The 25,236-nt window shown below is 41.3% G+C and overlaps 1 protein-coding gene across 2 annotated transcripts in view; it reads left to right on the forward strand.

Annotated features, from left to right (window-relative positions):
• The first annotated feature begins 518 nt into the window (after nucleotides 1–518).
• NMT2 (N-myristoyltransferase 2) overlaps nucleotides 519–25,236 on the forward strand; it is a 32,825-nt gene continuing 8,107 nt past the window's right edge. Inside the window, exons 1-9 of one of the 2 annotated variants that reach the window (XM_038130210.1) lie at nucleotides 519–1,258; nucleotides 9,629–9,764; nucleotides 14,695–14,839; nucleotides 18,841–18,959; nucleotides 19,056–19,147; nucleotides 19,254–19,370; nucleotides 19,925–20,095; nucleotides 21,268–21,376; nucleotides 24,847–25,017. In XM_038130210.1, the coding sequence (XP_037986138.1) occupies nucleotides 1,149–1,258; nucleotides 9,629–9,764; nucleotides 14,695–14,839; nucleotides 18,841–18,959; nucleotides 19,056–19,147; nucleotides 19,254–19,370; nucleotides 19,925–20,095; nucleotides 21,268–21,376; nucleotides 24,847–25,017 (1,170 nt within the window). In that variant the 5' untranslated portion in view covers nucleotides 519–1,148. The remainder of the gene's footprint in view (nucleotides 1,259–9,628; nucleotides 9,765–14,694; nucleotides 14,840–18,840; nucleotides 18,960–19,055; nucleotides 19,148–19,253; nucleotides 19,371–19,924; nucleotides 20,096–21,267; nucleotides 21,377–24,846; nucleotides 25,018–25,236) is intronic. The other variant, XM_038130211.1, reaches the window with a different exon arrangement.

A 25,236-nucleotide genomic window follows, 5' to 3' on the forward strand; every position in this document is an offset into this window, starting at 1 on the left:
TCAGCTGATGGTTCATCCAGTCCCTGTCCTGGGAATTTAGGCTTCCCAATCCCCAGTATTTCTTACTGCCAAGCAGAGTACTCCTCCCTCAGTACCCTGGGGTTCTTGTGAACTCATGTGGGCCACCAAGATGCCCGAAGTATTTGAGTGCTTGTAGGGTTTTATTTTGAGTCCTGGAGTTTCCTCTGGGAGTCAGCTAGAAAAAAGTTAAACACAGCAATGGCAAAGTCCATTTGTGCATCTGGACCTATGCTCATACCTGCATCTGAGGTGGCTCAAAAGCATCTCTGAATTGTAGACACAGGTTAATTTTGTGTAGCCATGATAGAACCTTGATTGCCTTTGTTATGGAGGAGAGACAGAACCTGGAAGGTAGAATGGGGAAAGAGCCAGAAAGATGAGATTTACAGTGGTGTGGTGGGTCCCCTAGACACTGCTCTGTTCTTTGGTGGCTGACATCAGTGGGAGCAGCAAGGCAGAGCTAGATCTGCAGTAATTTATTTGCTTTTCTCTCTTCATTTCTTCCAATTTGTTGCCATAAGCACCTGGGTATTTTGTCTACATCTAGCAGCACTCCAAAAGTCACTACTAAAGCTCTAAGGAGACCTATGAAAATAACTTGAGCGTCCGAGTGTTTATGGTGCGAGAAGGAAACACGGGAAGCCGGCAGAACGCGCGTCGGTGCTGCCGAGGCCCGGCGGCTGCAGGCCCAGCCCCAAGGGCTCCGCGGGACGGACACGCCGGGGCTGCGCTCGGGTCTCCCGCGGCTGCGGGGCAGCGCCCACGGACGGGATCCCCGGGCCGTAGAGGGCTGGCAAAGCAGCATGAAGGTCGGCATGAGGGGGCCAGTGCAGGGCCGGGCCTAGGAGCGCACCGCCCGAGTGTACCGGGCCGGGCAGGGCAGGGCAGGGCCGGGCAGGGCCGGGCCGGGCGGGACAGGGCGCGGGGCGCTCCCCGTGCGGCCCCGCCCCGGTCCCCGCGGGGTGGCGGGAGCGGCCGGGCAGCCCCGGCGGCCGCCGCCTCCTTGTTCCCCGGCTTTGGCGCGGGGAAGGACCGCAGCTAGAGGGAGCTGCTCCGGACCGCGTCTGCCCGTGCGCCCCGGTTCTTTCACAGGCTCCCCCGCCCCTTCCCTCCCTCCTTCCCCCGTGATGGCGGAGGACAGCGAGTCCGCGGCCAGCCAGCAGAGCCTGGAGCTGGATGACCAGGACACCTGCGGCATAGACGGCGACAATGAGGAGGAGACCGAGCACGCTAAGGGGTAGGGGCGCGCTTGGGAGCGCGCATGGCTGGGGGAGGCAGCTCCGCGTCCTCCGCCGCGGCACAGGCCGGGCTGGAGGTGCCCGGGCCGGGCTCCCCTGATGCCCGGCGCGGTCCCTCGGCGGGGCGGGTGTGGTGGGCGCTCTTGCCCGCTGGCGGGCGGCCTGCGCGGCCCGGCCTGGCCCGGCCCGGCTCATCCGCGGCGCCTGCGCCGGGCCGCCGGCGGCCGAGCGGCCCCAGCCCGGGCCGCCTCCCGCCGCAGCGTGCGGGCGTGGAACGGCCCTGCCGCCCGGCCCGGAGCCCCGCGCCCCTCTGCCCGCAAGGGGAGAGGCAGGAGCCCGGGCCCAGCCCGGCTCGAGGTGAGAGCGCAGCGGGGCTGGCACTTACCCGCCGGACACCGGCCTTGAAACCGTGCCGTATAAGCGAGGGTAAATCCCGCCTTGTTGTTGGCGCTTTCAGGGCTTGGGGGCGTTTCTGCGTATTTTTGGCCGCCGGGAAGTCCCCTGTAGCGGGGAGATGCCCCCGTGTCCTGCCGGTGGTTCAGGCTGAGCGGCTCCCGCGGGCCGTCCCGCGCCCATCCACATCCACACCCGCCGCCCGCTCCCTGCCGGCCGGCTCCGGTCCGGGCATCGTCTGTGTCAGCCTGTCCTGCGGACACTCCTCCTCACCCATTGTCCTCCAAGAGATGTTACCTCCAGATCCACACGCTGTGGAGAGCAGAGCGCGTGTTTTAGCACGGCAGTAGCCGGGGCAGACGCTGTTGTCTGGTTGTAGTTCCTTCTCCACTAATCTCGCGTCTCAGATCTTCCCACGCGGAGGATCAGGCGGTGTTTCCAGTTGCCTGGGAGCTGATGGGAGAGGCAGCCAGCATAGCTGCGGCCCCTGCCACCGCTCGGTGTTGGGCTGGCTGCAGTATGACTCCGTTCAGGCGCGAGGTGCCAAGGTTCTAGCTTGCTCTGAAGGCTTTTGCGGCAGGGGAGTGGGAGGAATGTGTTTCAAAAGTCGGCTTCATTTAATTTTTTTTTTTTTTTGAGGGGTTGGAAACGTGATTGCAGAGAAGGCGCTTTGTTGTGGCAGCCAGGAGTGGCTGGAGTAACCTAAAATAGAACTAGGTTAATCTATACAGTGCTACACAAATATCTTCCTCGTGAATTTGTGATTGATCTGCTCGAGAGCTTTTCTGTAGGTGACTGATGTTTGAGGATGTACTCTGGTTTTGTTGTCTTCTGCTTCTAGGATTTGGTTGACAGCAATCTTTAATGTGGCAAGAAAAATCTAAGGGACTTAGGAAGGCTGACTTGTCTAGAAGGGGAAAACTTCGATGCTTGCTGCTCTGTCATTGAGTTAATGGCACGCACACTAAAATAATTGCGTTAGAAATAATTACAGTAGTATAAATCTGGGATATTAAAAGGGACAAAACAATGTTTTGTTATTTTGGGGCTTTTGTTACATTTGCTTCAGTTAATATGTCACAGATGGTGATTCCCAAATACGTGAAACTAAAGTCCTAAGAGCGGAGAGTTATTTATTGTTCTTCATAGGAACTGATCTGGCATCCTAGTTGGGATTGTTTGATAGCCAGGTAATGATAATGTTTGATTCAGGTAATGATAGCCAGGTAATGATTCAGGTAATTCCTGTGCAGAATTCATTTTGGTTGCATTCCTGCTTCAGTTTCCTCTCCTGTCTGTCTGTGTGCGTGCCCGGGCTGTAGCTGCCCTTTGCAGCGTAGCTCTGTGTGTGGCTGAGCTTGGGCTGCTGTGACAGCGAGTGCAGTGTGTAAGGAGCAACCAGGGAACAAAGAATTGCACTTTGGTGTGTTCTGAGTCACAGCTTGCTGCTCTACTCCGACACGCATCTCACTGCTCTCTAAGGGACACCAGCTGTAGCCTGTATGGTCTTCTACCCAAAACTTGTCTCTGTTGAATATCCCAGATGTATTTTAATGAGTGTTTTTTAGTAAGTTTAGTTAAATTAGTGGCAGATCATTCCAGGAAAAAAGCCTCTTAAATATTAGTATCTGCTGCATGAAGTCTCATATTGACTCTTGAATTCCTTTATTTTCCGGTAATCTTTGAAAAATCTCCTTTGCTACTCTTTGTCAGGAGGCTGAAATACTCAAACGAATTCCAGCAAATGAAAGGAAAAATCTCACAGTAGAGCATGCAAGATCTATTCTTGATCTGAGAGATTAACCTATAGTAATAGGAGCCTAATTAGTTATTCCCGGTTTACTCCCTGTCATTGTATATTAATTCTTGAGGTAACTTTAAAGTTTGCTTCAAGCTTTTAGATTAGGTTTTATATACTTAGGCAATTTATGAGCTGTCCAGCTACTAGAGACGATGACTGTGTCAACTGACTTGCTAAATGCTGTGTGGTTTCCATTAGTGTTGATCAGTATTTAATCTCATTCTATTTTAACCTGCACTTTTTTCAGAAAGAGGCAGAATATTGTGTGTCAGTCTCTATTGGATTGCCATGTAAGTTAAGTTATTTTCAAGATGTTTCTTGACATTTGAAAATAAGTCCTTAGAATATTGCCCACAGGAAAACATGGTTTTTAGATAGATATGACTTTTTTTTTTTCTTTTCTTTTTTTTTTAATTTGCAGGGTTTTTGTGTTTGAACACTGAATGAGTGCAGCAGAAAATAACCATTTTGTAGCTCTCAGCTGTGAAAATATCTTTGTCCTCTGATTCTGCTCCTGTTTTTTAGAGGCAGGATTATGTATGTTGTGTGACTCATTGCTGTTTTCCTGTTCTGTAGTTTGCTCCTGCTAGACGCATTATGCTGTATTTGTTCTGTGTTGTAATAAAGTGTGGTTTACAAAATATCTTTGTTATTGTGTATGTAGAAAAAAATGTTGCACCTGGATCCACCCTGCTAAGCCCAGCCTTATAAGGTCTCTCACATTCTATATAGCTCCTTATGCTCATTGCCAGAAAGGCCTGGGGCACAAAACATTTAGTAAACAGATGAGGAAAAGGTATGACCTTTAAACAACTCCCCCAGCCCTCCCAACTTACTTGCTTTGAATGTTTTAGTAGTATACCCCTATGATTATTGTTTAAAAAGGCCAATTTTATAATGAATACTACTTCTAGATTTAAAAAAGGAGCAGATCTTTTAAGGTAGTGGAAGCAGTGCTGTAGCAGGTGGGTTTTACATCTCAGAGTACAGATTACAGACTTGAAGGGTGAGGTAGAGGAAACATGCAGATCTGAGGAATACTCTTGGGCTAGGGTTCAAGGTATTGCTGCTAGGTTTTCATGCTAAAAACCTTGCATTCCCAAGTACTGAAATGTGTACAAATGAAGTCTTCATGCAGAGAGATTCTTTGGAATGACAGTTTGTTAGTAAGTGGAATTTGAAGGGCATAGACCGTTCTGGTCAGTGTCTTGGAGTGGTGGTAGTTTTTCACAGCAATGAGAAAGCACTTTGCACCTAAACCTCCATTTTCTTTATGAACCAATGACAGCCTTAGTATAAATAATACTGCTTTAAAATTTTTTGAAGTCTTGCCCATATACATGAGACCTAATTTTTGTGATCAAAAAGATCTGTGTAACATCTTCAGAAATGCAGCTTGGCAACCTCACTTACTCACAGAGAGAGAAGTACTGTGAAAGCAAGAACCGCACACAGGCCTTTGCAGTTTAAAAATAAACATCTGAAGTGCATGTTTGGTTTTAAATTTGAGAAATTGCTAACTTAAAATTACCATTCTATGTAACATAAAACAGATGTTGATATTACAAAAGGCTGTTTATGCTAAAGCAGAATTTAGTGTTCACAAAGGAAATTAAAATAATAGTGACAATTAGTCAGTGATAAAGATAATCTCAAACCAAGGGAACCAAAACAGTTTGACCAGCTGAACAGGGTAATTGTCGCGCTCCTCTGGATTTTTCCATCTCGGCTTTTCATGGATTTGCTCTGAGCCTCATAAAGTAAGTTTCTCCACCCTTGCCACAATTCTCCCCAAATGCACTAAGAATTCCCATTTTTCAGTTTTAAAAAACCCAATCCAACCAAAACACCACCACATGCAGGGAGAAGCAGAAGTATTTTTTTCCCACATCTATGCAAAACACCAGATGTGTGTACATAAGTGGAAAGGTATGTGGGTGGGATCATGGGCTTGCATTTGTGACTTGCAGACAAAATCGTAAGACTGTAGGCCTAAGTGACTATCTCAGAGTCCTATCCACAGCCTGTTTCTGGGGCAAGGTTAAGTCATTTTGGGGGAAAATAAGGTCTTTTGACCCTTCTTCTGGCTCAACTGAGTTTTGATTTGCATGTCACTTTTATGTTGGCCTCACCTTTTTCTTATTCATCAGGCTGACAAAATTGTCATTGTGGGTGCAGTTAAAAATATCTTAGACCGTGCCTGTACATAGATCTAGCTGAACCTCGGTGTATAGACTTGCTCTCCTGTCATTAAAGTTCTCCTGGTATAAGTGTGTCTCCACTAGACTGACATAGTCAAAATCTTCCAGAAGTCTAACACTGAATGGTTTTCTTTGTATAATCTGTTGTGGTCTGTGTGGCAGGCTGGACTGGGGCAGATGTGTTGATCTGATGTGTGAAAAGGTCGTGTTTCCTGACCTGCTGACTTGACATGGCAGCACCCTGAGCTCTGTATTGGTTTTCTGCTTCACACATAGGACCTGAGCTCCGAGTTTTGTCTCTTTACAGGTGCAGGGTAGTTTGGAAAAAGAGATTTCACACTTTAAGGTCAACTTTCATAAAAATGGGAAACTTTTTTCCTCCCAGCTTTTAAGTGTGAGATATAATTCAACGTGTAATCATAGAGGTGTATCTGACCAGACAGGAGAATTCAGATCTTAGTCAGCTCACAAGAATGTCAGAGAAAAGCTTTTAATAGGAGCCTTTGGTTTCAATCTTGTTGCCTTTGCATATCCTTTGTGCTGTCAAGGCCAGCATAATTACTACAAGTTGAGCAACCAAGTTCCTCCCTTCCCAGCCATTCTCACTCCCAGTTTTAGAGCCTTTCAGTTATTTTCAAAGCAGAGCATGAGAAGGACAACAAATCCTGAGATGTTTCTGTTTTGGTTCTGCCCTGATTTGCTTGATATCTCGGGTTGTAACTTGTGTTGGACAAACCTGTTTACTGAGTAGAAGTTTCTGTGTGCTGCCTGCTGCCAAATATCTGGGTTGCAGGCGTGCCTAAATAGTAGGATGAGTAGAACTCTATTTAAATCCTCTTTTTACATTGTGTGGACTGTAACAGTAAAAAATAAACTGACCCAAGCAGGAGACTGCATAAATAACTGCTCAGAATGATCCCTGGATAACCTGTCAGACAAATATACCAGTATTTATTTTGCCACAGACAGTGTGAAAGATTTAAACCTGAAGGTCATAAACAAAGGACTGGGATTTTGGAACGTTAAAAAAATTAAAAACTAGTAGTGTAATTTTAAATGCCACGTGTATTTTACAGCAATTTACTTGTGTCTTCCTTCTTTCCCAGCTAAGACTATACATTTCTAAATGAAAAAGATCTTGAATTGGTCAAAGTACAAACCATGATTGTCCTGGTAAAAGTACGGTTTGACTGGGGATAATATTAGTAAAGCTTGGCAAAGCTGATTTTTCTCCATAGCTGCCAAGCTTTTTTTTTTAGTTCAATTGTTCATTATTTCACCAAACTAAATAAAACATTGACCCTCGAGTAATCCTAGGGACCAAAATTCCCCTGTGGTGTACATGATGCTGGATCCTGCTGAAAGACAAGAAGACAAGTGAGTTGCACTGGTGCAGTTCGAGGCTCGGTGCCTGCTGAGGGTGTCTGCTCAAGAACAGTGTTTGCTGAAACTCCAAATAGCCTGGTGTTCATCTCTCAAACCCTTGGGAGCCAGCTCAGGGACACAGAGGCATCATTTGTTTGCTGTATGTGAGGTCCTACAGGGAAAGACAAGTTTGTGGACAGTTGCAGAAAGTAAAAAAAATTACTTCATTAAATGAATCTCAGCAAAGGTGAACTGACTTCCCCTTGTATTTTTATCTCAGTTTTGCCAGATAGTGGTAGTGAAGTCCTTGTACACATGTGTGAGGTTTTACTGTTTTATATTTATAACCACTTGCCAGTTCTTTGGGTCTCTTCTGCTTTTAAATTTTGTTCAAAATGTCAGCTTGATATACAGGCTTTAAGATAGATTTAAATTTTATTATTTTAAATGACTTGACACTGTGCTGCCCAGGTGGCCAAGGAAGCCAGTGGCATCCTGGCTTGTATCAGACAGAATGTGGCCAGCAGGACCAGGACAGTGATCATACTCTTGTACTGGTGAAGCCACACTTTGAATCAGTTTTGAGCCCTTCCCTGGCCTCAAAACTAGAGCTGGAGCATGTCCAGAGTGGGGCAGCAAAGCTGGTGAAGGGGCTGAAGAGTAAGTCCTGTGAGGAGTGGCTGAGGGAAGTGGGGTTGTTTAACCTGGAGAAAAGGAGGTTCGGGGGAATCTTACTACTCTCTACAACTACCTGAAAGGAGGTTTTAGCCAAGTGAGGCTCGGCCTCTTCTCCCAGGTAACAAATGACAGGACAAGAGAAAATGGCCTCAACTTGCATCAGGGGGGATTTACATTGGATGTGATGAAAAATCTCTTCACTGAAGGGGTTGTTGAGTATTGGTGAAAGCTCCCCAGGGAAGTGGCTGAGTCACCATACTTGGGGGTATTGAATACATGTGTAGATGTGGCACTGAGGGATATAGTTTAGTAGTGGACTTGGGTTAATGCTGGGCTCAATGATCTTGAAGGTGTTTTCCAACCTAAGTGCTGTGATTCAATGAAATTGTGATTCATTGAGGATCGTGCAGGTGATCCAGCAGTATGCTTGTTCTGGAACAAAAGATGTTCTCCCTGCGTCACTTACACAAGTCCATCTTTTGTTTCTGCAGCCTTCTAGTAAATGCTTCAAACTCTCTTATCTCTCCAGTGTGTTTGGTCTGCTCTGCTGTTATCCATTGAGTAGCAGCTTGGTCCTGTTCTAGAGGCTGCGGCATTTACAACGCTTTCGTATTGGGAGCATAACCCAGTGTAACCTTGAATGTTACAAACTTCTTGAGATTGATCTTTCACTACAGACTATTCTAAAGAACACTAAGGATCTCACACAAATCAGTCTTTGCTTAGTTGCATTGTTTGGTTAATTGCAGGCTTTGGGCCTCCTAACTGGAGGGAGGGTGTTGACTTGACAATACCAGCTCAGGCAAGGTATAGATGCTAAGACTTGTCATCATAATCTTGAAAGTGAGCATGTTACAGCAAATAATATGTCCCTTGCAAATATGTTGATCGTAATAACTTTAGTTATGTTCTTCTGAGTTTCTTTCTTTTTGTTTGTCAGTATGATACATGGGGCTTTTTCCCCTCCAGGATTAAAAGAAACAATTGTTTGTTGCATTGACTTTTTTTGTTTTCCAGTGAAAAACACCCATGCCCCCCAAACTCTGATATCTGTCTTCAGTTCCATTATGTGCATATGGTTTTGCTGAGAGATTAGCCTCTTGAAGACAATTTAGTGTTAATTGACTCATTGCCTCCGTATTTTCATTCTGTCTGAGAGCTGCTAACACATCCCACACTTTGCAAATTCTGATCTAATCTTGATTCTCTATCTTGATTATTTTTTAAATTAAAATCTCCTTAAAGAATAACTTACGTTATCAATAGTCAAAATATATCAGAATCCTCAAGTGCAATTTTTACTTTGTTCCTGAGACTTTTTAATTAAAGTTGACCCCATTGTGTTTATTGTTTTAAAGCACAAATATTTGGTTAGTTTTATGTTGTCTCTTACTGGGATTTCAGCAAGAATTTCATTGCAGCTTAAGTTAGGAACAAAATTTTCAGACAACAGAATGTTTCATCTGGATTCTTCTCAAATTCAGATGTGTCTTATGGTTGAGCATGAAGAAGAAAAATGTTGGGGCACTAATAGTTACTGAATTTCCAAGGAGGTTGCTTTCCTCAGTTCCCATACTTTCTTGTGTTCCTTCAAACGATGAATTTGGTCATTTTGTTTTTGTGCCAGATAATAGTCTGGAGGAAGAGCACTGGTTTCTATCTAGTGTCACAATTTGACATGAGTATGTCAAAATGCCTGGTTGTGCTGGTGTCAGAGTGTAAAACAAATGAGACAGCACTTGCAGGAAGTTTTTCATCAAAGCTCTCAGTTCCCCCCTTCCTTGCTTTTTTTCTGCTGCCTTTTCTTTACATTCAAAACGCTGTTAGATTTTTCATATCAAAATGCTGGCTTTTCCATATTTAACTTTTTAAAAATTTAAGGCTCAGTGGTATTGATTTTTCTTATTGCACATTCTTTGCATCTCTGGCAGAAGTCCTGGAGGGGATTTGGGAGCGAAGAAGAAGAAAAAGAAGCAGAAGAGAAAAAAGGAGAAACCAAATTCTGGAGGCACCAAATCAGATTCTGCATCTGACTCCCAGGAAATTAAAATTCAACAACCTTCAAAAGTGAGAGCCTGGTTCTGTTTTAATTTGTGCGTGCTTTCTAATTTAATTTTAATTTGCATGTCACTTGTTGTTAAAGTGAGTTGGTAGTTCTGCCTTAGTGTGTGAAAATTAAGCAAATGGTTCCTGTCCTGAACAGGGAGAAGCAAGCCAAGGCCTGGTGTTTTCAGAGGTGCAGTCACCACCACGGTGGTGTACTGTGAGAAAGGCAGAGGAGTTTTGTCTTTGAGCAGTTAGAGCTTGGGCCAGTGACAGCCTCATTGCACAGAATCATAATCTGTGATGGTAATGCTTTTAAATAGATTTTGTATTTGATGAGTTGCCTGTAGTTTTTAGCTACCATCTCACTTGGCTTAGTGCAGTTTTGGTCACTTGTGCAGCATGAAGCTCTCTCAGCAGCAGCAGCAGGAGGGAAGGTGGGCCTGCTGTGCTAACCAGAGTCTCTTTAGGACAAGCAAGCAGCATGTATTTGTACATAAAATGCAGTAATCTCAAACAAGAAGATAAAGGCTGAAGAAACTTTTTGCTGTCAGAAAGGCCTCCACTATAATTAAGAGTACAAAATTGCTTGAGGGAATGTACAGTCCTTGTGGATTTTCTGATAAAATAGCATTGTCTGTGTGTGCTTTTGTCTGTCATGTTCAGAATGAGCAGTGAATAACATGGTGTGGTGCCTTTTTAGCATACAGCTTTTATCCCAAGAGAAATCTGAGTCCAAGAACTAAAGTTTGTAAAACTAAGAAAGTTTGTGGACTGTTGAGCATATTGAGGTAGTTATATTTGCATTATCTGATTACTGTGGAGAATTTTACACCATTGTACCAACAGGAATCCTTGTCCTGTAAGATTTGTCAAGTACATTGGGGCTACCAATTAATTTTAGGGGAAAAAGATTGTGTTCTGGCTCATTAGCATAGTGATAGATTTTTGTGTTGTCCCTTTAGATCTTTTCTGTGTTACCCTGATTGCATTGCGTGGGCACATTTGGCACTGGGGACACTTTTATAATATGTTGAGAGATCTTAAGTATTTTGCCACATGTTTTGACACTGCCTTTCTGTAAAACATGTCATGAACTGCTAATACAGGAAGACTTGGCAAATGAGGCACAAGTAACCTCACACTCTTACAACTGGCGTGAGGTAAATTTTTGTGTTAACATGAAGTTAATTGTTATAGTATCTCATGAGTTCCTTGATTTTCTGCTGATCAAGGTTATTGTTCCATGTGTTGCCTCTAATTGCATTAAAAGAAAGCTACTTCATGCTTTTTTTTGCTTTAGTGTGCAAGATTTTAGTCCTGCACCTTGCGTCATGCACACCATTTCTCTGATGTGATGTGCTGTGCAAATGTGGAAGCCTATCCTTGTTCTGAGTTATGTGCTTAGAGTGGCACTGTTCATGATTATTTTACTGACACAAGTTTAGTCAGTTCATTAGTAATCTCACAAAATATTCTATTTTATTGGCATAAAGAAAAAGTTCTTATATAAGTCTTTCTTTCAAGCTCTGGGCAGCTAAACCACTTTACTCTTCTTTTATGGCTTTCACTTTTCTCTAGTTACAAATGCATCAACATTGCCTGGGGGGTTATTTTGCCTTCTCTGCTGTGTTGCAGGTCTGTCTTAGACAACTGTTCTGTTACAGATTTTTTGAAAGCATCTTAGACTGCTGATCTGGATCAGTGTGGAAAAGTATATTTATTTTGTCTGCTACTTAAGTAATACTGAGATTTTGTATTCATGTGCTGTATGAAATTTAATACAGAAAACAGGCCTCTAGTGTTTGCTTGCTCTTGGTTAAAAAGAGTGTATTTTAGAGGAGAATGACATTGTAGACCTTACCTCTAAGATACTATATGCAAGATCACCAGGTAGAACTCAGTGGGGCTCCTGAACTCATTGAAAAGGATTTTGAAAAAGAATTTTGAGGTCATATGAGTTTGTAAACAGATCTGTCAGTCTGGAGTAAAGCAGAACAGTGAGTCTCCTTGGCTTCTGCCTTCCTTATATGTGATGGTAGTGATAGTAGACCTTTTGAACTCTGGTGTGAGTGTAATCATAGCAGTAAAGGACTGTTAGCATTGTATGCTTACATTGACCTTGAGGACACTTCACTGCCCATCTCACAAGACTTCCATCTCTCCCTATTACAAGTTCCAGTGATGTAGGCTCTCCACACTGACACAAAGAAAGCTTGCCATATCTGCAGTCTCATTATTATAGACATTATTGTAGTCACTGGTGGCCTACACAACCTAGTCACAGAATAATAGATTGGAAGGGACATCTGAAGGTTTTTTGACCAACCTGCTGCTTAGAGCAAGTCCAGCTAGATCAGGTTGTTCAGGCCTAGATCAGGTTGCTCTGTCTCCAAGGACTCCACGATCTTTGTGGCTTATTCCAGTGTTTGACTACAGTTTTTAGTTAAAAAAAAGTAATTTCTTATATCTAAATAGATTTTGCTGTTTTGCAACTTGTCTCCTTTGTTTCTTGTCCTATCACTCTGTTCCTCTGAAAAGATTTGGCTCAGCTTTTTTACCCTCCTATTAGGCAGTAATAAGATTTCTCCTACTCCCTCAACCTTCTGTTCTTAAGGCTGAACAAACCAAGGTCTCTCATCCTCTTCTCCTTGTGTATGATGTGCCTCAGCCCCCATTCATGTTGGTGCCCTCCAGAGAACTTGTAACACTTAGTCAGTGTTCTCCTTGTAATGGAGAACCCCATACTATAAGGTGTGACCTCAGGGATGCCAGATAAAGGGGAAGACTTCCTGGCCAGTCTTACTGGTACTACCTAGTACGCAGCTGTCCTTTGCTGGCCAGCAATCTGCTGGCTTATGTCCAGCCCACTGCCCACCTGGACCTCCAAGTTTTTTTCAGCAAGCTGCTTCCTAACTAGTCCACGCTGGCCTCTGTCTTTGCATGGGATTTTTCTATCCCAGATGGAGGACTTTGTATTTGCCTTCGTCAAACTTGATTAAGTTTCTTTTCCCAGCTTGTCACAGTAGCTTTGAATAGCTGCTCTGTGGTTCAGCATATCAACAGTTCTAGAAATTCTTCTTCTAGGTATCATCTGTGCACTTGCAGAGAAAGTACTCTTTGTCAAGTCCAAATCATTGAACAATGTTGACCCCTGAGTCCTCCCCTTTGCATTCTTGAAAACAGGTGTGTCATTTCCCTTTATCCATTTATAGCAAACTTCCATCAATTGCTATTTTAAACTTAATAGGTGTTAGTTGCACTAACATCAGCCAGCTCCCTTAGCATCCTTACATGCATTTGGTCTGTGTTCAGAGACCTATGCATGATTAGTTTGCTCAACAGTCCCTGACTTTCTCTCAGGCTGCTACAGTGCACAGGGACATCAAAGGCCTGTGATCATCAACAAAACTGAGGCAGAAACACCATTTCCTGCCTCAGCCCTGTTGCACGACAGGGCTGCTTTGTGCTGTGAAGAGATATTTGCCCTAAACTGAAATTAAACAAAAGAGCAGGGTTTTGTTTTTCTAATTCATGTGAAGTTCTGTGTAGGTTTTCCTTGCTTTCTATCAAAGGAAAACAAAAAGTGTTAAAAGTAAACTTCGTAGTCAGGCCAATCTCTGAGTGTTTTGAAATGAAAGGAGTTCCTCCTGATGTCCCTATCCATGGTCTGTTTAGTACCTGAATGTTAATTTCTTACTTATTATTATGGTAGTAAGATCTTTCTTAGGAATTTTTCTTTTAGATTTTCTGCTTTTTTAATGTAGAAGACATATTATAGACTTTAAATAAATATACAGAACAAATTACAGTGTGTCAGCATTTATGTGTGAATTCATGATGTACTGATGAGATTTCAGAATTTATCTAGTGGCATTAATAATTTATGTCTCTGTTATCCTGATCTAGAAATAAGGTAGGCTTTTTAGGCTGGAACAGTGTTGTTCTGAAGCATATAAACATGTTAATTCACAGCTACTCAGTTGACAGGTGTTTAAGGCACACTTATAGATGAAATTTGCAGTACTTAGACATTAGGCATTTTGTTTAATTAATTTAGATAATAAAAGTGTTTATTATAATAGTAAATGATAGGCTGCTTGAGCTCCAGGCACAAAGTTTTGCTCATTTTGTGATTGAGGATACCAGAGCCTAAACACCCAAATTAAGCTTTACCATCATTATTACATTTATTTTATGGTGTTTTTTCAATGTATGAATCCTAGAAAGAAATGAAATATGGAACTAGTAGTCCTTTGCTATTCAGTTAAAAAAAAACCCCAAAAACAACCAGTCTGGCTTGAAATCTCTGTGCAGAATTGCTTAAAATTTTCCAGTACATTTGAGACTGTTCTTTCAGATGCATTATTGCACTGCAGTGTAGGAAAACCTGAGCACAAGCATGCTGTTGGTATGCCTCAGAACAGGACTTACCACTAGGAAGATAACAAAACAAAGAGATTTAAGAAGAGAGAGGGGAAAATCCCTTTAAATTTAGAGGCCTATTACCATTATTCCACTGTACTGTAGTCCTTTGCAGGAAAAATTCTTATTCTTGTTACATTTACTCAGAGTGATCAAAAAACTCCATGTGTACCAATGGTACCTTTGTCTAAACTGACCCTTTTTTGGTATTTTATTGTGTTTTACCAGGGGAACAGAGAATATAAAAGGCATTTTTTTTATTGCCATACAGTATCCTGCCTTAATGCTGCTGTATTTGTGTTAAAAATGTTGACGTTTCTTGGTTAAATGCAAGTACTGCTGACAACTGTTTTGTTTACCTGTTGCCCACCTAACTTTTTTCCACCCTCCTGTCTACAAACATTGTAGCTAAACCACAATGAGAAGAGTACCTGTAAGAATAGGTAACAGTAAAAGAACATGTTTGTACAGCTATTCACAAAGTAAATGTACTCAGTAAGCTTCCTGTTCTGTTTGTCTGTTTATGCAGAATCCAGCCATTCCAATGCAGAAACTTCAAGACATCCAGAGAGCAATGGAGCTGCTCTCTGCATGCCAAGGCCCAGCAAAGAATATTGATGAGGCTACCAAACGTAAATACCAGTTTTGGGATACGCAACCTGTACCTAAACTTAGTAAGTTTAATTGGATCTGTGTGAAAGATCTGTCTTATGATCACTAAAGAAATGTTGTGGCAGCTTTGTGACATGTTCTCTAAAATGGGTATAAAGTTGGACTGTGTGTGGTAGGGATCCTTGTTTTTTTGTGTAGTTTATGTGGAGTTCTTAATGCTTTCCAGGGAAGTGGTTTTCTTCCCCACAGATAATATGCAAGATACAGTGATAATAGGTCTCATTCTGATGTCCTCTGTAAAAATGGGAAATTTTTATAGCATTCTTTTGTGTATTTTAGGTCTGAAATCTTGAACAATAGAACATAGAAATCTTTTCCAGTTTAGGAGAAGTAAGAACTTTTAAGTGAGTCCTTACTTTTACAAAGAGTAAACTTTAATGTTTTTATTATTAGTATTTGTTTTGTTTGTTTATTTGTAGTTCTTTAATTTTTGTTCAATAAATGGATTTGCTATCACAGAAATAATGACTCTCCTGCCATAGGTTGCACTGTTTTCATACAGCTTTTAAGTATGTGGCATACAGCTTTAAGTGGCACTTCTCTGATACACAGACCCTTTCTGCTGTGTGCTCATGTTCTCCTCCACAATGTACACTACCTTAAAGACATGCTTTCTCAGATTCTGTTCTCTGATTCCAAGTGAGATGATGAGGTGATCTCTCCTTGCCCTTAAATTTATAATGAATTTGTCAAATTATTTTTTATACTGATCTGATCCCTGATAACACAGTTGGTAAATCTTCTCATTGTTGGAGAAAGTAGTTGCTGACTGTCTTGTGTTTTCTCTGTTGCTTTCTGAACCTTCTTTTTCTGCTTTCATCTTCAAGATAAGCAGTTACAGCTTTTCAGTGTGAGCATACTTTGGGGTCTCCACAAGTAAAACAGCACAGTAGCTGCTGCTGCTCTGTCCTGCAGGTTTCTCTCCATTGCACTGGACACTGGTATAGAATAAGCAGAAATAAGGTAGAGTCTAAAGCACAGGAGCACTCTTCTCACTCTCTCTCCACAGGCAGTGTTTCACATTAATCCATGGCTATAGCTTAATCCCCAGCAATCTCATTTCTTCCTGACTTTTCTTGCATAGGGAAGTCCAGGAGCAGAGTCCCTGGATACAGTATTTTCCTCTGGATTGGATTAGATTGAATTGAATTGACCTGCCATGGCTTTTCTCTCTACAAACTCTATCCAAATACCTGTGTAAAGTAATGGTAGTAATCGTCACCAGCAATCCAGCCTAAGTGGAGAAAGACCCTAGCCAAAATAAGTTGAAGTGTAAATCAAAAAAATGCTCTGGCCATAATCAAGCTTTTCCAGAGCTAGCTCAGGTGTCTGTGCAGTCGTGCCAGGAGTTCAGTTCAGGCTAATCAATGTATCTTAAGGCACTTAGAGAGGAGAATCTGTCACTTGCCAGTCTAAAAAGGCACATACAGTGGCTCAGAAAATGATTTGTTAGTGTTGTTCAGTAGAAATATGTTTCATGGAATTTGGTCATTTTAGGTTTCATCCAACAGTTTCTATTAATTTCTTCTTAATCCCACAGATTTTTTTTTAAGCTTTTCTTTATCTGCTGAATGGACAGATTGGGAAATCATCACTAGTTTATATGCTTTATGTGTTTAGGCAGAAAAAATCTGTCAATTCAAGAAACTGTTGTAGGGATCTGTGCATTAAACCTACTTCAGAATCCTCTGGCCTTCAAGTTAAAATTATTTGCAATAGGTCCTTTAGTTATGCCAAACCTGCCATTTAGTGGCAGTAATATTTGGGCTGTTGGTACTTTTCATGAAAAGTTTGCTTAAAAATGCTAAAAATTATGACCTTCCAAACTGGATGGTAGGCCATAACTATTAGTCAGGATTGTGCATCATGTGGAAAAATTCATACTGAAAGGAACATTTGACTGTGTAGTTTGATGATGGCTGACAATACGGTTGAGTGTTTTCAGGTAAGAATCAGGGGGAAGGCCAAAAGGGCAGATACCATGGTGTGAGTCAGTTCTAGACCTCCCAGCCAGTATGAAGAGGCAAATGAAATGTTCTTTAAACATCTGGCAGAAGTCTCAAAATCACTAGCCATTGTTCTCATCAGGACTTCAACATACGTAGGATTTACTACAATTATAAGAGTGACTTAATTATAGATTCTTAATTATAGGTTCTAGATAACAGCATTCCTACTAAACTCACAGGCATGCACACAGGCCCAGAGTTGTTTACATGCTACCATGTGCAAAGGTGCCTGTTAAAAATTCCCCTTGAGCCCAGTGACATACATTGAGTCGCTTGCTTTTCTCAGCAGGCAAGACATGAGCTTTGAGGGTGGAAGGTATCAGTGTAGGCCTTGTGCTCAGCAAGTCTTCCGAGCATCACAGTCTTGAGGGTGTGCAAGACATCCCTCTCAGAGGGAGGAGCTGGTGCAGCCCACTACGGTCCAGGGCACTGTAAAGGCCTCACTTAGGACCGCTCTTCATAGGATTGCCAAATAATTGGCTTTAATTATCAGTAAGCTTCCATCATGGCGGTAACCCACAGAAAAAGCCGAAAAATCCCATCCTGTAACAATGGTACCATTTCAGTTGGGCTACAGTTCAGGTAAATGGTGTTCCAGGGCTGTCGGGGAATAGCTGATTATTAGGGAATAACTGGTTATCTCTTGTTCTCCACCTTGTTCAGGCAAATTATGATCCTGATACAGTCAGTGTCACTCCCACCTTTACTGTGCAGGAGCTCCTGTTAATGGTCAAGGGACATTTCATTGCCCACCTGGTTTGGTCAGGGCTTACTGGGAACTCCTGAGATCATAGAGCAGGCCCAAGGATGAATGGAGAGATGCACCACCAAAGGGACTGCAGGGATGCTGAGGTTATGCCGGGAGAAAATCGGGAGGTCCAAAGCCTTACAGTGTAATCTGACTTAAAGGACAATGCTACAAGAAAGACATGGAGGTGCTGGACTGAGTCCACGGGAGGATAACAAACCTGGTGAAGGGTCTGGAGCACAAGTCTGATGAGGAGTGGCTGAGGGAGCTGGGGTTGTTTAGCCTGGAGAAAAGGAGGCTCAGGGGAGACCTTATCACTCTACAACAACCTGAAATGAGGTTGTGGCCAGGTGGGGGTCAACCTCTTCTCACAGCTAACAAGCACTAGGACAAGGGGAAACTACCTCAAGGGGAGCTGTGCCAGGGGAGATTTAGATGGGATGTTAGGAAAAATCTTCACTGAAGGATGGTTGAGAATTGGAAGAGGCTCCCTAGGGAAGTAGTGGGGTCGCCATCCCTGGAGGTATTGAAAAGATACGTAAATATGATGCCTAGGAACATGGTTTAGTGGTAGGCTTGGCAGTGTAAGGTTAGTGATTGCACTGATCTTACAGGTCTTTTCCAATTTCTGTGATTTAATAGGTGCTGCTCCTTAGAAGAGGAACAGCTGCAGTTTATTAGTGTATGCTTAGGACTGGTGCTGTAAAGTAAGGGAGGAGAAGAAACCATGCCTTCAAGTAGGATTTTAGGAATACGTTTCACATACCAACAGTATCTCTTAAATGCCCTCACTTTGCTATGTCACTGCTCCTGACTAATCCTGTTGAGTTCAGGTCTGTTCAAGGAAGTGGTAAACAGGATCTGAGCCATAGCTTGTTAGCTGTGAGTACATGTTCTCATGATAAACCTGTGGATCTCATGGCTGGCTAAATGCTGTGCATGTGCTGATAAGTTGTTGTCTCTTGTGTTATGAAATGCAGGGTATCAGTTGAGATGGAGTGGTTCTGTGCATATCTCTAAATATTATGATGAGACAGTCATTAGTCTGAATGTGGTCTGTGAGAATGAGAAGTAGCGTAAACTAATAATACTAATTTTTCCAGCATTTTTAAAAACCTTATTGTTCCATTTACATAATTATGAGGAAATACGTGATGTGAATTAAATGTAGTTTACAGAACTATCAGGAAAGCTAGCAACGTAACAGGGTTTTTTTGTTATTTTTTTTCTCCTCCTCCCTCAAAAGATGAAGTTATAACTTCACATGGTGCAATTGAACCAGATAAGGACAATGTCCGCCTAGAGCCATATTCTTTGCCACAAGGTTTTATGTGGGACACATTGGATCTTAGCAATGCTGAAGTTGTAAGTAGAACAATTTTTATATGTATCTAAAATAATTCAAGTTTATTCTGATTGATATGTGGATAAGTCTTTGGATTTTTTTGTGTATGTTTTCAGCTGAAGGAGTTATACACACTATTAAATGAGAATTACGTAGAAGATGATGATAATATGTTTAGGTTTGATTATTCACCTGAATTTCTTCTGTGGTGAGTAGCAAGTTCCACATTCTGTTCTGGCTGGAGTACATTGAAGGGTGTTTTTATTACATCTTCTTAGGCAGTAATTTGTAATTATTTCTGTCATCAATTCTAGGGCATTGCGTCCTCCGGGCTGGTTACCGCAATGGCACTGCGGGGTTAGAGTGTCTTCAAACAAAAAACTGGTAGGATTCATAAGTGCCATCCCTGCAAATATTCGTATTTATGAAAGGTAAAATGTACCACTACTTTTGTATTTGTTAAAGAATAATGCTACAAAACAAACCTTAAACTGGTATCCATTGCTATAGAGAACTTAAAAAGAGAGAACAAGGTGAAGAGCACCAATATTTACTTAAGGAATTTTCTTAGTGATGGATGATACAGATAATGCCATACAATTTTCTGACCCAGGTGAAAAGCATTTATAGTTGATCAGCTGGGCTACTTGGCCAAGTCTTCATACTGACAAACATAAAGCATTGTGACTCCACATAGCATTGCTTGGATGCTGTACTGCATCTTAAAGTAAAGCAATCAGTTAAGTCTTGATAGACCTCTGGTAAAGGAGTATTGCAAACATCATAGAGATAGCTTGCATGTTGCACAGTTTGTCATTGCAGTCATGTAGGCATAGATTAGTTTTCGTTGCAGAAGTACTTGTCACAGGCAGGTTTATTTAACTTCGAATTCTTCTGTCACAGTATGGAAAACTGTAGTTATAAAAATGGAAACATGCAATGTGTAACTCTCTTTAATTTTTCCACTACTTAAATGTCTTTTTAGTGTGAAGAAAATGGTAGAAATCAATTTTTTGTGTGTCCATAAGAAACTGAGGTCTAAACGGGTGGCACCTGTATTGATTCGGGAAATAACCAGAAGAGTAAACTTGGAAGGAATTTTTCAGGCTGTTTACACTGCTGGAGTGGTACTTCCCAAACCTGTGGCCACTTGCAGGTAACCTAGGTGATGTTCTTAATATTATTGGTTCCTTTAACAGTCATTTTTAAGAAAATTTAACGTAATTGTAACGTAATTGTCTAAAAACAGTTAAAGCATAAAATTCAAAGCTATTAAATATTGTAGCCTTGACTAACCTGAAGGCCTGAGTGTTTGTCAGCGTTGGGTTTTTTTTTGGTGTTGGGGTTTTTTATCCCCCCTTCCCTCCCAATGCCTCGGATAAAACAGCTTCTCGGACTAAAATTTAATTTGTGGTTTGTTTAGCATACTTTAAATAGACTAACAGATGTTTCTGTTGACCTTCTGGTGGCAGCCATGCTAGCAATAGCAGCATTGTATACCTGTGTTTTTCAAGTGGCCTGTGTCCCTACTGGGACACTTCCCTGTTAACCTGGTTGCTTGCCAGAGATGGCAGAGCATTTCTGGTAATTGTATGATTTGCTTTTTTGAAATACTTTCATCTTTCCTGGAGAAAGGAGGACTTTATTGGCATTTGATAAATACAGGAACACTACCATATGGGAAGAGTTACATTCAAATATTATTTCATTTGCTTGGAATGGATTTTATTTCTACTTGGAAAAGTTCAGCTCCTGCACTTTTAGTCCAGCTGTTTAGACTTCTGGAGGACAGGGTACCTTTTGATTTGAAATTGTTTTGTACCTATCAACACCAAAGATCCTGTAAGTTTCTGTAAGGAATGATGGGGGGGGAAATAAAAAGCTTTGCTGTGTTAGAATAACCAGAGATGCTCTGGTGCACAGTGACCTCCCAGGAAAGGGAGAGCTCCTTCAAAAAAAAGCTCAGACATGAGCAGAGGGTCCTGTCTGCACAAGAAAATAAATGTTGCCATGTATGTATGGTGAGTTTTTCAGGGCTATGACAAACGCTAAAATGTTTAGCCCTGTGCTTATTCATTCTGCATCAAAAAGCATTTGCTTGGATTGAAAATACTGTGATAGCAGGCTTGTTTTAAAGCCTATTACTTGGATATAGCTTTTCCTTAATTTTTTTTTTTTTGTAATCAGCCTTCTTATAGACGTAGTACAGGCTTGCTTAGAAACATATTTGGAGAGGTAAAAAGGAGGAAGCAAGAAAGCAGGGCAATGGATGCAGGTGACACTGACATTTAAAATACTATTTAAATTTGTGATTTGGTGTATTTCCAGGTATTGGCATCGATCACTAAATCCCAGAAAACTGGTGGAGGTGAAATTTTCACATTTGAGTAGAAACATGACTCTACAAAGAACAATGAAGCTCTACAGACTTCCTGATGTAAGCAGTATGACTTCTAGAGAATCCCCACAGTTATTGTGAGGCCCAAAATAACCTTCCATCTGTCTCTGACAGCACAGGCTTTTCTGTGTAAAGGCAGTGCATGCAGGACATTAAAAAAATAATCTCTGGTTGATGAAAAGGACCTTAAGGGCTGTACTAAACAGAAGAGACTATTGCTGGAAATCTGGATCTCTATGGAGAAAATACAAATTTTAACCTAAAAATCCTTAAACAAAGGAAAAAAAAAAAAAAACCAGAAAGCTTGACTTCACAAACATATGGGATTGAGTTGAAGATGCATAAGACTATTCTCGGTATGTTTAATCTGATAAGAGATTACTGGAACAGAAAATCAACAGTTCATGTCATAACATTGTCAGAGAAGTCCATCAGCAACTTGGCTGAATACAATCGCATTGTTGATTCCACTCTAATTCACATTTTTTTCTGTACCATCAGAGAGTGTTGTTCTGCATTGAGCAGGCTCAGCATAAGCCGCTTCAGAATGTTGTGAGCTGTTAGTAAACATGGTCTAGTAAAAAGCAAGTATTCTGGCATAGCTAGGTTAGCAAATTTTTTTTTTCTCATGTTTTCAGCTAATAGTTAAGCTTGCAAAAAGGCTTAGGGTGCATTTCCATGACAGTGCAAGTCACTGTAAATGCTACATACTGTTAAAAATCTCATTGCTGTAATTAATAGCCTGTAGAATTTAGTCTGAGCTTTATGGCTGAAAACAATTTTATTCGCTTGTAAAAGCTACCTTTTTAGAAGGGATTGCAGAGTATCCCTTACCTGTACCTTATCGGTAAACCTCTCTTTATTTAAACAAACCCCCTCTTTTGCTTAACAGCAATACTTTTTTTCCTCACTCACAGTATTTATAATGATTTCTCTGATTTTGGAGAATTGTGTCTGTTGCTGACTTGATGCTGCAGATTCTCTTAGTGCCCAGATATCTGAGCATTAGGCTGAGCAGCCCTTGGAATAAAGCAGATGCCATGCCTTGATCCGTACCCCTGCTGCTGTCGGAGAGCCTCGTTTCCTGCTCCGCCTGGTGCCACCTGTGCCTGCACATGCAGCTTCTCCCTTGCGTGCAGCGCAGCACTTTGCAGAGCTTAAGAATTAATAACCACATTAATTGGGTTTTAATCTTGGGCAGCTAAATATAGCTTCCATCAAATCTTGAAGACATTTTTAACAGTCTGAAGAGTGTAAGATACAATTTCAAGTGTAGGTTTTGGTGCCAACTCTAGTAACATTGCTTATGGAAACAACTAAGGAAGTGATTAAAATATAAGGATCTTACTTGTAGTACCAAAGGTGTAACTACAGAGAATCATTAGAAATAGCAGTTGTATGCTGATCATTTTCCTTTATCATTAGAAATAGCAGTTGTATGCTGATCATTTTCCTTTGTCATAAAACCAAGTTTCAACAGAGAAGTGAATTATGGAAAAGAAGTAATATATTATGACATCCATAAAATATAGCTAAGGCAAACATACACTGTACATAGAAGTGCAAATAGAAAATAGGTGCTTTCAAAATCAGCTTTTAAAACTGAGTGATGTAGGAGTCCATATACCTCAGAATTTTTGTTATTTTTAGGTTGGATTTGGGAGCTTCTCAGTGGAAAATAAAGATTTAATCTTTGTTCTGATGTTTTCTCTTTAGGTCTTGTGCTTTGGGTTTATTTGGAGGTTTGGAGGCCTTTTTTTTTTTTTTCCTGAGAAAGGGATTAAGTGCTGTTGAGGGTCTTTCTCCTCAGTTTCAGGCAGTTATAAATACTGCTGTCAAACAGATTTGTCCATTCAGTCCACGCTGTCCTGTCCCTCAGCACCAAACACTTTCTTGCATTTTAACCTCTTTTCTTAATGTCCTTGGAATATCATTGCCACTAGGAGCTCATCTCCCTTTAAGAGAATTAATCATTCCTAATCACTTGAACAGCCTGAATTAAAAATGTTTTTCAGGTGTAATAAATACTGTAATTAATAAATATCACCCTCCCTAAAGGCTGTGCATGTATCTTTAGATACAAAAAGTGGGGGTTTTTTTCTAAGTGTTTAATCTCGTGAGCAAGGAGTTTTCTGGAAGAAGTAAAATTTGTCAGTATTTAGAGTCAGGACAGGAGTATGTTTGTGTCTGTTGTCTTTTCCTGACATGATTACGTGTCCAGAGAAACAAATTTTAGCACAGTTCTGTACACTTTCCTTCACCTCAGAGATTGCAAATACTCACTCACTGGTGGTGATTCTGAGCATTACTGGGGGGAGAAAGATCTTCCACCCCGGCTGCTTTTCCTCCATCCTTCCTGTATGTCAAATGTACACCCTTCTGGAATGAGAGCATTTAAAAATACAGATGATATGCTCTTGTGGAGTCAAAATATAGTCCCAGGCTGCCTAGAAAAGCAGGAAGACTGAAATGTAATACACAGGCCAGAGCTGTGGCAAAATGTGCCTTGATTTCTCATCTGTCTGCTGACTCCCAGAGCGCGTGAATAAACATCTCCCCCAGAATAATGCCTTTTGGGCAAAGCATAATCAGCTACACTAATTCCAGTAATCAAGTCACTACCTGGCTGCTCTTGCCATCGACTTTGCTATGATTAATGTGGTACGTGCCCACATATGTAGCTCAGACAGATGAGGCAGGATAAATGAGCACTGGAGAGAGCAAGCATTGGCCTCCCCAAAAGGAAATATCCAGGAAGGCTGGCAGAAGATGGGAAGGAAACTTTAATCACTTTTGCTTGTTTAAACAATAATTGCATAATACTAGAAAGTAATTCTTTCCTTTTCTGATGTTTAAAGTCAGAAAAATATTTGTTAAAATAGGTTTTTAATTTCAGGCAGCTTTAAGTTATGAGAAGCTTTCTTGTTACCAGAATAGCAGTTGTGCCTATGTAGAAGGTTGTTAGCAAGGAAGTTTGCAAGTGCTAAAAATAGGTAGAATCTTTTTTGTTAAATAATTTATAATTAAACTTAATCAGCTGATATTGATATGTATAGCTTGACTGTAATTTCCATAAATTTGAACTTCATGTGTTCTTGTCTTGAGATAACTTCTGACATGCAAGTTTCTTTGTTTTGTTTCAGTGTCTGGGCCCCATGTAGTTTAGAAGAAGAAAAGAAATAGATTGACCTAAAAAAAAAAAATACAGACTGCACAGTGTGTAGGCAGTTGGTGATGGTATGTCTTTCTCTGGAGAAATAAAGCTGTTTCAGTAATGAAATTAAAAGATTGAAGTACCCCAGACTGTCCCAATAATTAGAAGAGAGGGAATTCTGATTGAAAGCCATTTGTAAAATAGCATAATGAATTAGGTGGCTGGATTAAAGTAGGCTAATAATGAATGCATTATAGCAAGTGGAGTGACTCTGCAACCTACTTTCAGCCTTTGCTGTGTGTGCAGTTTTCGTTTTAAAATCCTAACCTTTATTTTTCTTTTTTTTTTCATTAAGGCCACAAAGACTTCAGGTTTGAGACCAATGGAACAAAAAGATACTAAAGCAGTACAAGAATTAATCAATACTTACTTGAAACAGTTTAATCTTGCTCCTGTGATGGATGAAGAAGAGGTGGCCCACTGGTTCCTGCCTCGGGATCATATTATTGACACTTATGTGGTAGAGGTAAAATACTCACTAACGTATATTAATGTGAGTGAGTGTCCCTCAGTAGTTCAGAGCACTCTGCACTCAGAGTGCCAGGCAGTAGTTCATACCAGCATCAAGTTTTTGAAATGCAGGCAATATGAAATATGTGTGTTATAGGCAGAATTTGATACCATGAGTACAAGCTTTGTTGTATTTGTATTACATTCTCTTAATAAGAAAATGTTTGCCTGTGAT

The sequence above is a fragment of the Motacilla alba genome, chromosome 2 (assembly GCF_015832195.1).
Source record: "Motacilla alba alba isolate MOTALB_02 chromosome 2, Motacilla_alba_V1.0_pri, whole genome shotgun sequence".
Taxonomy (NCBI): domain Eukaryota; kingdom Metazoa; phylum Chordata; class Aves; order Passeriformes; family Motacillidae; genus Motacilla; species Motacilla alba.